We start from the raw sequence: 12,872 nt of genomic DNA on the forward strand, positions 1-12,872 counted from the left end.
CTCTGAATTATAAGCCTAAGACAAGGGTCTTGTTTACTCCATCCAAGGTCCTATCTCTCCCTTCCTCCTCTTTCGGTGTGCCTCCCTTATGCTATCACTCCATGTCAAACTCTCCCTCTTTCCTCCACAGAAACCTCTCTGAGCATCAGTTAGAGCGGGGCGAGGGGGGGTCTTCTCTTTTACAATAGGACAGCAGTTTCCTCACTATGACTCAAACTGAATGTGGCCTAGAGCACCTGACTAAATTCCCTCGGCAGACATCTTAGGAATAAAAAGTACACCTTATTTGAGATAGGACTTAGTAGAGTGTACAAGTAGAAAAGTTGTTCTGTTGAAGGAGCCAGACTGAAGAAGAATGCCAGACCTCTACAAAACCAACACAGGACTTCTCCACACAGGGACTTACCCAGCATGCCGGAGGATGGAGGATTTGGCTGAATCAGATCTGGAGAGATTTCCTGAATGATGTCCCATAGTTCCCATGGCATCTGGGGCTTGAGGATATAAAAGGGCTGGCTAGGGTGAAGCCTTCGGTAACTCTTATAGGTTTCAAAGAAGTTGTAGTCTGGCTTCTGATACCACTGAAATAGAAAGAAGTGGTGTGCTCAGCAGAGAAACCTTACCCAAACATGCTTGTCAGAGGATCAGCCTTGTCTTGCAGCAGATCACGAACATCATCAAATCATAGCCCTTAGTGGGTAGTACAGTTGGGGGCCCAGAACATAGTCTCTGATTATAGGACTGTTGGAATGGTGATCTTGAAAACACTTCAGATTTCAGAGCCATCAAGTCTGGGAATGATATTATCTGAAAGGGTATCTCTGCACCATCCAAGCTGTCTTTATTTATTTATTGTTTGTTTGTTTTTAAGCAGTTCTCACTATTTGGCCAAGCTGGCCTTCAGTTCCCGGTGTCAAGAGACCGTCCTGCCTTAGCTTCCCCAGTAGCTAGGACCATCACATCGAGGTATCCTTACTGGTTGCCTTAGTCAGGGTTTCTATTCCTGGACAAAACGTCATGACCAAGAAGCAAATTGGGGAGGAAAGGGTTTATTCAGCTTACACTTCTGCATTGCTGTTCATCACAAAAGGAAGTCAGGACTCACTTACCTTTGGAATATCTGCATGATACATAGATGGGTCCCACAGAATTAGGATTCCTTCAGTGTACAAACTGTCCTTAAGGAAGCGCTTGTCTGTGGTGATTAACTACAGTGAGAAAGAGAAAAGTTGTAACATGAACATTGATGTGTAAATATATGGTTCATAATAACACTCAGTACATGATCAGGTTGGTACCAACTGAGGTGTAGAAGGCCCATGAGGCCCAGAAATGCTTACCTTCAATAGAAAGAAAGAGACCATGCTAGTGTGGACTATGTTTATTAACAGCATCAGCCATTGATTAGAAAAGGTTTCTCAGACTCTAAGTCTAAAGGGTCACAGTGAAAATAGTACAGGACCACAGTCCTACAGTCATATTATGATGGTTTGTATATTTGTGGCCCAGGGAATGGCACTATTAGGAGGTGTGAACTTGCTGGAATAAGTGTGTCACTGTGGGTGCGGGCTTTATTATCCTCTTCCTAGCTGCCTGGAAGTCAGTATTCTGTTAGCAGCCTTCAGATGAAGATGTAGAACTCTCAGCTCCTCCTGCACCATGCCTGCCTAGACTCGGCCATGTTTGATGATAATGGACTGAACCTCTGAACCTGGAAGCCAGCCCCAATTAAATGTCCTTCGTAAGAGTTGCCTTGGTCATGGTGTCTGTTCACAGCAGTAAAACCCTAACTATGACACATATCTTGCCCAGGGGTAGGAAAAAATAAGAAAATAATGGCTCATTTTCAAAGATGCCATTGGCTTGGGTCCAGTTATACTGAGAATAGTGGATCCCTGGTAGAATTTGCCAGTCCAAGTACAGTCCCACCCCAAAGTACTAACAGCCATGCTATTGCCTAAATTACTGTGTAGGTGACAGGGTCATGTGTCTGATAAGCTTTAGTAAACACAACATAAAACATAATGATGATCCCACCCACTCTTTATCTTTGCTAAGAAAGAGACGAGCTTAAGTGCCAGAGGGAAGGTTAATGCAGGTGGTACAGACATCCCCTCCAGATTACTCAGTCAGCGAGGAAAGAAGGGAGGAGAGAGACACGCTGTGCTATAAAACTATTCTCTGAACTCAGTCAGTGTCCCTACTACTCTGGGCAGATGCCTGGTATTACAAAATCCTAAAACAATAAACTAGCTGTCTTACTTTGGTGACTCTGGGTCTCCAATACTCATACTCTGAAGTGAGGGTCCTTAAGCTTCACAGGACAAGTCAGAAAAATGGGATTTCAAGTCATTATTAAATATAATTAAGGGTCTATGGAAATTCTTTTAACCATCCATAGAACCTAGTGTTTGTTCTGATTACATTGTCTCTCACAGGGGCCAATACAGGCCATAGTTTCTCTGTCACCAAGACAAGATCACGGTGTCTATGACAAAACATCAGAAGTCAGCAGCTCATGCAGAGGGGCCAAATACACTTAAAAAATATGCACTTCAGATGCATGTTCTCACCGGGGTAAGGAGATGCTCATCTGCAACTTACTGAGTCAGAGCCCGAGTGCCTATGCCGCCCTGGCCGCAGATAAGAAATCAACCGGTCTGGCTGAGAGGTGAGTGTGCCAACCGTGATGGGATGCTTTTGTAAAACATAGAAAGAGCTTTAAGCCCAAACCTGTATTTAGATTCAATAAATTTACTTTTAGGAACATATCCTAAAAAAGAATCTACGTTCAAAGGAATGCATGCATGGAATTGTTGACTGAATTATATTTCAAAATAACAAAAGTGTGGCAGCAGAAGACAGAAGATGAGACTTGGATACAAAACGACCCAGGTCCATTCTTGTCTTTACCACTAGTACCTACTCTTTTCTTAATTCTACCACATGAGGCAGCCATACCACTCCTTTGCATCTGCCTGAAGAACTCAGCATCCCAGTCCACAGATACTTGCCCAAACACAGTCACTGCTGCTCTACTCACCATAGCTAGGAAACTGAAACAATCCATATGTCCTTCAATGGATGAACAGGTAACAGAAATGTTACATATACAGTATGGAATAGTTTTCAGCAGTAAAGAAAAATGAGGCCACAAACGTGGCAAGCAAATGGATGGAACTAGAAAAGATCATATTGAGTGAGGTAACCCAGACCCAGAATGACAAATATCACATGTTCTCTTTTATTGGGGTTTCCTAGCTCCAAATCTCCGGATGCTACACCTGAGAGGTATATGGTAAGTCTTTATTACAGAACACACCATGAACTCAGAAACAGCCCACAGGCCCCTTGAGCTAGAAGTGAGATGAACACACCGTCCCTGAGGACTAGCCTGCATAGTAACAGAAGGTGCCATGAACGTTTCCAAAGGAAGGAAGCCACCAATAGTCCCAGCTGTGACACCTATGAACCACACTAACTACCAGCATGGCACAATAAAAGTGCATTAGTGCAGCAGGGGCACACAGACCAGGGCTGTAAGCAACAATTCTCTAACTGGAGTTAAGACAAGCTCAAGGGGGTGCCATGTCTGGTACTGGAGACTTCGCTAACTACTCAGTGCTGGTGGTGCATTGGACCTTGGAGGAGAACCTACAACTACTGCTTCACTAATCCTGCATAATCCCTAACAACAATCTAGACGTTTGTCCTTATACCCACAGATAAGGGTAGTTTTCACTACTCATAGAGGAAACATCTCTTTGTAACAGTTGGAGATCGTTATAGAAAACCACAACCAATCAAAATATAGAGTTGTGGAACCCAGTCCCAGTGGATACATCTACACAACACTACCATACCCAAGGCTCAGGGAACACTGCGAAAGAGGAGGCAGAAAGATTCTAAGAGCCAGAAGATGAGGAAGTTTGCTGTGGGATTGTGCCTCATAGTAATGTCAGAAATTATAGACATAAAGTCAATGTGATTACCCAAACCTGAGGTGAACAAGGATGATACCAGCAAACACGACAGTCTGGACAGGAAAAGCTCAGGAGGCCTCAACCCTCCAGAAAGAAAGACGAGAGGAGATGAAGCAGGAGGGGAGTCCTCCCCAGAAGAGAGCACACAGACTGGTTGTCCAGTGCCAAAGGTCAGCCCAGAACACACACACAAGTAACATTATATATGGTCTCAACAGTATACAGAAGAATAAGTGTGTGTGTGTGTGTGTGTGCAATAACAATTAGACCGAAGAGGAGTACATAGGGAGGTTTAGAGGGAGTGAAGGAGAAAATGTAATTATATTGTAATCTCAAAAATAACAAACAAGGGCTGGAGAGATGGCTCAGCGATTAAGAGCAGTGGCTGCTCTTCTGTAGGTCCTGAGTTCAAATCCCAGCAACCACATGACCTCACATGGTGGCTCACAACCATCTGTGATGAGATCTGATGTAATGTGTCTGAAGACAGCTACAGGGTTCTTACATATAATAATAAATAAATCTTTAAAAATTAATATACAAAAAACAGGAGCTGTTTTAAGAATCAAATCTGGGACATGAGTGAACAGGAAAGAAAAGTAACCCCAAAAGTTTAAGAGTGAGGACAGCTACGTCTCTTTAACATAACACACATACACACACACACACACACACACACACACACATACACACGCATGCACACGCGCGCGCATACACACACACTCATATATACATATACATAGACACATATACATACATAGGCACATATACATACATACACACACACATGTACACACACAAAATGAGATTATCAAGACACTCATCTCAAAGAATAGCCGGGATGTGATGTTGCCCTTGTCAAAAGTACATGATGCATATGGCAAAACCAAAATTGAACAGTGACTGAAAATGAGAGGACTGATTTAAGATGCCACTGCCCTCTTAACACTCATTTGGCTTCTGCAGACTTTCACAGCCATCTGTGCCTTTACTGTCCTCAGAAACACCTCGAGAGAAACAAAGGTTGTCCTTCATAGTAAATGACAGCAATGTGGCATTGAGTGACGCCTACTACAACCTGAGTGTTTTAAACATCATCTCAAGAAATATTCGCAATGGTCCTAGGAGGCATTAATATGCCCATTTCTAAAAAGTTGTAATAAACTCAGAGATGCCAAGGAACTTCCTCCCTAGTCACACAGCTTACTTACTAGTCTATGAGTCAGACTGTGAGTCTTCCATCCAGCTCAAGAGACTAGATGGCTAATCAAAACACCAACGTCACTCTCGACACCCAAGGTGCGGTCCAGACTCCTGTTGAGAAATGTCAGAGGTCGGACGTATCATGAGAACACTGATTGCTGCATGAGGTTAATGTCACATCAGGGGATTCCAGGACTGACTGGAGCACCATTTTGTCAGTGAATAAAGAGAAGTCCAGAGAGAAGGCAGAGTGCCGTGGGAGGTGGAGTTTGAGGCAGAGACGGAAGCTGAAGGACAGCCTCCCACCAGTTGTTCCTCCTGCACGAGCAGGGACCCATGAGTGACACTCTTACAGCTGCCAGGAGTTCATATGAGGCACATTCCCTTGCCACCTGGCAACCACCCATTCACCTGGGCTGCTGGACATGGATGAGAAAGCATTCCAAGAGACCAGAGAGAGGAGAGAAATGGTAGATTAGAGAACAGAAAGTGACCAGGGCTGGGATGTGCCAGAAAGAAACGGGACAGCACCCTACTCCTCTCATGGCCCTCAAAGGGACAGCACCGTACCCCTCCCATGGCCCTCAAAGGGACAGCACCGTACCCCTCCCATGGCCCTCAAAGGGACAGCACCGTACCCCCCCCCCATGGCCCTCAAAGGGACAGCACCGTACTGCCACACCAACCCCAGTAGATTCTGTGTGACAAAAAAGTTCCACAGACTGAGGCATTTGACTCCGAAGGTGAGGAAGTCTCCTGGGAAGGCTGTGGAACTCTCCAATTGGAGGATAATTCTGAGCTGTAGTTCTCAAAAGCAGTTTACTTTAAATTTCCTTTTTTCCTCTTTCACAAGATGATCCTAATGGGCCGATAATCCGTTCTTTGAAGTGGACTCACTGACCTGCAAACTCCTTTTTAAGAATTGCAACGCTTTGCCTCATAGTCACTTACATAATTAAAACCTTCCAACAACATGCAGGCTTATATGGCTAAGCGTATGTAGATGAGGGTGACTCTGACACTGTGGTACGGAAAACATTGATTAAGTTAAGAAGTTTGTTTTTTTTAATATTTTTATTTACTATATTCTTTGTTTACATTCCAAATGATTTCCCCTTTCCCAGATCCCCCCTCCCCATATGTCCCATAAACCTTCTTCTCTCCATCCATTCTCCAATTACCTCCCTCCTTTTTCTCTGTCCTCATATTCCCCTCCAATGCTAGCTCAATCCTTTCCAGGATCAGGACCCTCTCCATACTTCTTCATGGGAGTCATTTGTTATGCGATTTGTGCCTTGGGTATTCAGAGCTTCTGGGCTAATTAATATCCACTTATCAGAGATTGCATTCCATGTGTATTCTTTTGTGACTGGGTTACCTCACTTAGGATGATATTTTCCAGATCAAACCATTTGCCTAAAAATTTTGTGAATTCATTGTTTCTAATTGCTGAGTAGTATTCCATTGTGTAAATATACCACATTTTCTGTATCCATTCCTCCTTTGAGGGACATCTGGGTTCTTTCCAGCTTTTGGCTATTATAAATAAGGCTGCTACGAACATAATGGAGCATGTGTCTTTATTGCATGCCGGGAAATCCTTTGGGTATATGCCCAGGAGAGGTATAGCAGGGTCCTCCAGAAGTGTCATGTCTAGTTTTCTGAGGAACCGCCAGACTGATTTCCAAAGTGGTTGTACCATCTTACAGCCCCACCAGCAGTAGAGGAGTGTTCGTTCCTCTTTCTCCACATCCCTGAGATTTCACCTTACACCAGTCAGAATGGCTAAGGTCAAAAACTCAGGAGACAGCAGGTGTCAGCGAGGATGTGGAGTCAAGAAGTTTTTACAAGGTAAAAGCTAAAGAATTACTCACAAAAACTCATTAAGACCCAGGGGGTATAAGAAACTTCAAACTCTTTTTAAATGTTTGTTGTTAACTACAAGTCACTCTGTATTCTAATCAGGAAGATTGATGGTATCTATAAATTGATCCTCTAAATCTGTTACATGAGAGACATTGTACCTGATTGATTTTGCATTTCCTTGGGCCAAATGGTTAAGATAATTGTGCCTGCCTCACTGGCTACATCTTTTGAAATGGTAATACCAACTCTTTGTGTATAAAAATCCTTACTTTAGAGCTCTTAAATACATTCAGATTCAAGCCACCTCTGTGATTGTTTCTGTTTTCTGTGGTTCTTTCTGTTTGCCACCTCGGAACCTATTTCTCTCCTGAAATCCAAAGACCCCCTAGGGTCTAAATCTTCCCGCCTGGGACCGTCCATGGCACCATACCCTTCCCATGCCCCTCAAAGGGCATAGTTCTGAACCTATCCATACCCATTCTCATCAGGTGAGACCTGAGACCTACAAGGGTTTGAGGGTGTGGCAGTGTAAGTTCCTGCCTGCTCCCTCCATAGCTCCCCCTCTGTGGTCTTGGTAGACTGATTCCACGTCTCTGGATTTAAATATCTAGTCCACACACGCACAGACACAAACCACATCCTGTAAGGCCTTGCCTAAGGTGTCAACCAGTGAGGGAAGTGCAGAGCTTTCACCAAGCTCCTGAACTCATCTAGCAAGGCAGCATGACCTAGTTCAAAGGATCGTGGTGGGGGAGGGGCAAAAGGGTGACGAGGAGACTCAGACCTCCCCACAGCAGCAGAGCTTTGAGGAACATCTGCCATGGAAAGGGCACACACCCCAACCCCACCCCTCACACCACACCTCCCCCCCCCCCACACACACACACAGTGGTGGTGGTGGTGGTGGGTGGGGTTACTTATCTGTGATTGCACACAATTCCACTGTCCAGACTTTACTTCTGTCTAGTAGGGATTCTTTCTTTCTTCCTAGAACACTTTCTCTTGTGTAGGGCCGTGCCTCTCATATTGAAATGATGCAAGCCTGATTCACAGTGTGTCTGTATTTAGAGTCAGGGCCTTTAGGAAGGCACGAGGGTTAAATGAGGCCATAGGGTGGAGCCCTCATTCACTGAGTGTGATGTCCTCACCAGAGAGGGAGACAGTGGAGTGTTTGTCTGTGTAACAGAGACAAGGCCAAATGAGACCATAGCAAGATGCAGGCTGTCACCAGAAACTGACTGTGATGCCACCACACGCCATCACAATATTATGTGATATTCTATTATTGCAGTTTGAGCTGACTAAAGTATCCTATGTGAGCATATGTGTACATGCATGTGAGCATGCCTTGTGAGATATAGTAATAGACATGAAGATATATCTGAACATCAAGGAAATCTAAGTGCTTGAAGCTGTGAGATAAAGGCATGCATGTGTATACATATGTATATGCATACCTCTGTGCATGTATATGAACATGCATAAATATGTATATACTGTATATACATATAAACACATACATATAAATATTTATATATATTTATAAATATCTATAAATATGTATATATGTATATGAACATGTATAAATACGTATATACTATATACACATATAAACATGTACATATAAGTATTTACATACATGTAAACATATACATTTATAAATATCTATAAATATGTATATATGTATTGTGTGAACATGTATATATGTGTATGTACTGTATGTGATGTGAATGTAAGTGTGTATATGTTTCTCAGCTCTACCTGCTCAAAGGATGGAGAATCAGAGCTACTCCATTAGGAGTGAGCATGCCAGAATCAGAGCTTGGTTTCCGAACCACTTTTCACTAAAAAAAGAGCCTGTGAGTTTAAAGGAAACACAGGTCAGTCCCTGTGCAAGCAAGGAAAGTACGTTTTCTGAACGCTGCTCCTGAACAACGTTCCCAATTCTTCATACGGGAATCAAATCTTTAGCTGTTTCCTGAATTCAGGGCTCTGCTCTGATCTAGACAGCACATTTCCTCTTAGGTTCCGGCCAGGCAAACGGTCAAAGCTTAGTATGTATGTCTAGGGTGAGACCTCTGGAGCCAAGAGACTGAAGCAGGGAGTTCCTGGGTTTTTATATTTCAAGGAAGAGTGAGAGGCCTGTGAACTTCACTTTGGGTGAGTTCATTTATTAGTGTGTGGTATATAGAGCCCATTAAGAGGGCCCAGGGGCAGCTATACTTGGCTTTCACACAGCAAGGAAAAAAAACACTTGGGGGGGGGGTCCTTGCCTGAACAGTGTCTAGTTAGTCATTTGGGGTAACCGGCCAGGCTTTTGCCCCACTATCTTTCACCATAGACGCTTAGGCAATCAGGGTCAACTTGGTTGCTTACTTCTTATTCAGAGAAAAGGTCTCACTGTGTTTCCTGTACTGGGCTTGAATTCCTAGGCTTCAGCGATCCTGCCTGCCTCACGTGGCTGGGATTTCACATGTGCACTACCATGCCTCCCTCCAGTTCTTCACTGTAGAGTATTTACTAAGGAATTTATCTCTGGCTCAGAACATCACATCTGTACATTCACAACTAAATTAATAATGGTAGGTATCAAAGCCCAGCAAATGCCCTGCAACAGGTCCCGATACCAGGAAGCACAAAAGTGCTATAAAAAGAAAAAAAGGAAAGGAAAGAAAGAAAAATGTGAGGGTGTGTACATCACAAGAAAAATAAAGAGACAGATTGAAGGAGTCACCATTGGCCAGATCTGGAATAATTTGCCACAAAAGGAATTCAGAACAGTAAAGAATTACAAACCACTGGAAAAAAATAACAATCTTTGAGTCCTTAGCAAAAGAAGGGAGGGAAGGAGGAAAGGAGGGGTGGTGAGAGCAAACTGTTTTGTTAGGACTGTAATAACCTGTTTCTTAACCTGTCTGTTACAACCGTACATGGATTCGAGTACAATTGTGGGCTTGTGGCAATAGGAAAGGTTTCAGAATGCACAACAACCATGAAATAACTCAGAAGCAAATGTGCAAGGAATCTGAGGTGTTTGGGGGACTTCTCATTCATATTGTATTACAGGACCTCCCTGCAGCCATAGGTCCAAACTCAAAACATTTTGCAGTATGGGCTACCATGGAAAGTAACGCCTAAACCTAAACCGAGGCTACCATGTAAAACGACTACAGCATTTTTGCTGAACATAACAAAGTTTTCTGCTCTTACTGAAGCATAACAGTTTAATAACAGAAAAAATATTTTCAATAAAAAAACAAGAAGCCTGACTGTAATAGCCAGAGTATGGAAAGAATTGCCACAAATTGAAGCAAAGATAGTTTCAGATAAAACTAATCTACCAGTGTTAAGTAAAGGAAGAAATATTGATGAACAGAATATAACAACACACATTAAAGAGATCACTTATGGACCACAGGGGGAAAAAGTAATTAAATAGTGACCTGTGCAAGATCAGGTAACACTGTATCTATGTGATCAAGACAACAGGAGATAGACATAGTCTCCTTATCGTGTGCTACTTTCGGTTGACTGTTAAGAGCATCTAGGTCCTCATGCTCACAGATAAACCCAGGGAAGCCAGGAATGTTAAACACACAGGGCTGTCTGGTCAAAGGAAGAGATATCGAATCTGTTTTCCATTTTGCAGGCTGTGAATGAATACAGTGGAGGTGGCCTGTGCCCTCTGTCATCTGTATGCCCAGGTCACACTGCCCAGTGCCCAACCCTTACGTTTATCTAAATTATTGTGTTATCTCCACCCAGGCTGTGAACATGAGCTTGCTTACCTTGAGTTGGCTTCCTTAGTTAATCTATAGAACCTATCTTTTATGCAAGATGTCACTTGTACTTTACAAGAGTTTCAATGCAATCGTATTGTAGGCTTTGTCATACACACAGGATTTGACAGCTGTACTTAAATACGCCTAAAACTTCCTGGTGTCAGACTCTTGCAGTCTGAACCATCGCCAGTTCCAAAGTCACACGGAACTATAATTTTTCAAAATATAAAGGTGCTAAAATATTAAAAGGGGCTTTGAACATATTTACATTAAACGGAATTTAAAGGGCAAAGCCGCAGAATGCAGTATCTGTGTCTGAGTCAGCACCCACAAGGAAGTAGGACCTGTGCTTTCCTACAACACACACCCAAGGAATTAGAAATTGATGTCTATCACATGTACATCACGCTGATGATTACAGTACTCAAGAGTCCAAAGCAGGAGGAGTGTGAGTTTAAGTTTAGCCTGGGCTATACACACAGGAAGATCCTGTTTTAAAAAAATCAAATCAGTCCATCAAACAAAATATGATAAAGGATCAGACTACATAGCAAATGGCATAAACCGCTATTCACAGCTGAGTCTGGATAACAGCATATGCACTCTTTGTTTGATATGGTCTGGTAATATTTCCAAGTTTTATAAAGTGTTAAAGTAAACAGAAGGAATCTGGAGCCAGTCCTTGGGTGAGCAGCAGGTTATCTGGTGCCTTGTACTTCTGGGTGGTCAAGGTGTAACTTCACTGGCTTGAAAGAAACAGGGCGTTCTACAGAGGTACATCTTTTTGTATCTCTGTGAGGGAATATCCAGGCACGTTTAACTGGAGAGGAAAGTCACTCTAAATGGGGCTGATACCACGTCATGAGTTAGGGTGCCAGACGGAATTAAAAGGGGGAACTTGAGACAGTGGGCCGACGACTGGCACCTCCCTGGTCTGCATCTGGGTCACTGCCAAGGACTAAGCCATTCCTGCCACAATGCTGTCCCTATTCTGATGGCTACATTCCTCTTCACTGTGAGTCAAAATTAACCCTTTTGCTTTGGGCTGCTTTCCGTTCCAGTGAGGAGAACACAGAAACTTTACTGCATGTTTCCTCTACATCTACAGTTATTCTCGGCCCTTGGATACAGTAGTGCACAAAATGACAAAGGTACGAGCTAAGAAATAAGGAAAGTGATAAACAAGGGGGTGAGGAGACCAGACGTAAGGGCGTGTCCTTAGAAAGCCAGGGAGCGCCTTGAAGCAGCTACCGTGGAGGGGCTGTGCCCGATGCAGGTGCTGATGCTACTTTTGAGGCAATTCGTGCAAGCCACCTTTCTCCTCTGCCTTGCTTCCCTCCTCTGTACAGTGAAATGGTCGGGCAAGACCAGCTATTTCTCTCTGACTGTTGTTCGCTGCTGAACTCCAGTGCTCTTCACAGTCTGTCAGGCAGAGAGTAGTCAGGGACCGACTGAAATGAAGAAACAGTTTTCTATCTCCTAAGTCTTTCAAAGCTGTGATTTCCAATAACCATTTGAATTACTTCAATGGAACTGGCATCCTAGAGATTTTATGGACATTGGGACAATGAAGAACTATTAGGAACAACTGCACACCAGTTAGTTAAATAATTTAGAAGGAATATGCATATTCCTTAAAAGACACAACTCCCAATGTAATAATTCTATAAAAGCCTTCCTGGAAACTAGACACAATGGACCAGTTCCCTCTGTGAATAGATCTTATTCTGTCATTACACACCAGTCTTCTCCTGGTTGCCTAGAATAAGATGTAGAACTCTCAGCGTCTCCTGTATCATGCCTGCCTAGACACTGCCATGCTCCCACCTTGATGATAATGGACAGAACCTCTGAACCTGTAAGCCAGCCCCACTTAAATGCTGTCCTTATAAGAGTTGCCTTAGTCATCATGCATGCTGTCTCTTTGCAGTAATGGAAACCCTGCCTATGTGAGATTTCAGCACTGTATTGAAAAGCATGTTGATTTATGATTTTCTTTTTTCTATACAAACTTTGTGAAACTGATTCCACACTTAAA

The 12,872-nt window shown here is 43.2% G+C and overlaps 1 protein-coding gene across 7 annotated transcripts in view; it reads right to left on the bottom strand.

Annotated features, from left to right (window-relative positions):
* Positions 1-12,872, bottom strand: part of St6gal1 (ST6 beta-galactoside alpha-2,6-sialyltransferase 1) — a 131,144-nt gene that overhangs the window by 4,469 nt on the left and 113,803 nt on the right. For all 7 annotated transcript variants that reach the window (XM_052158516.1, XM_052158510.1, XM_052158513.1 and 4 more), the window contains 2 exons: positions 1,110-1,208; positions 407-581 (listed from right to left, as the gene is read on the bottom strand). In XM_052158516.1, coding sequence (XP_052014476.1) covers positions 407-581; positions 1,110-1,208 — 274 coding nt within the window. The remainder of the gene's footprint in view (positions 1-406; positions 582-1,109; positions 1,209-12,872) is intronic.

This window comes from Apodemus sylvaticus, chromosome 15 (assembly GCF_947179515.1).
Source record: "Apodemus sylvaticus chromosome 15, mApoSyl1.1, whole genome shotgun sequence".
Classification (NCBI taxonomy): domain Eukaryota; kingdom Metazoa; phylum Chordata; class Mammalia; order Rodentia; family Muridae; genus Apodemus; species Apodemus sylvaticus.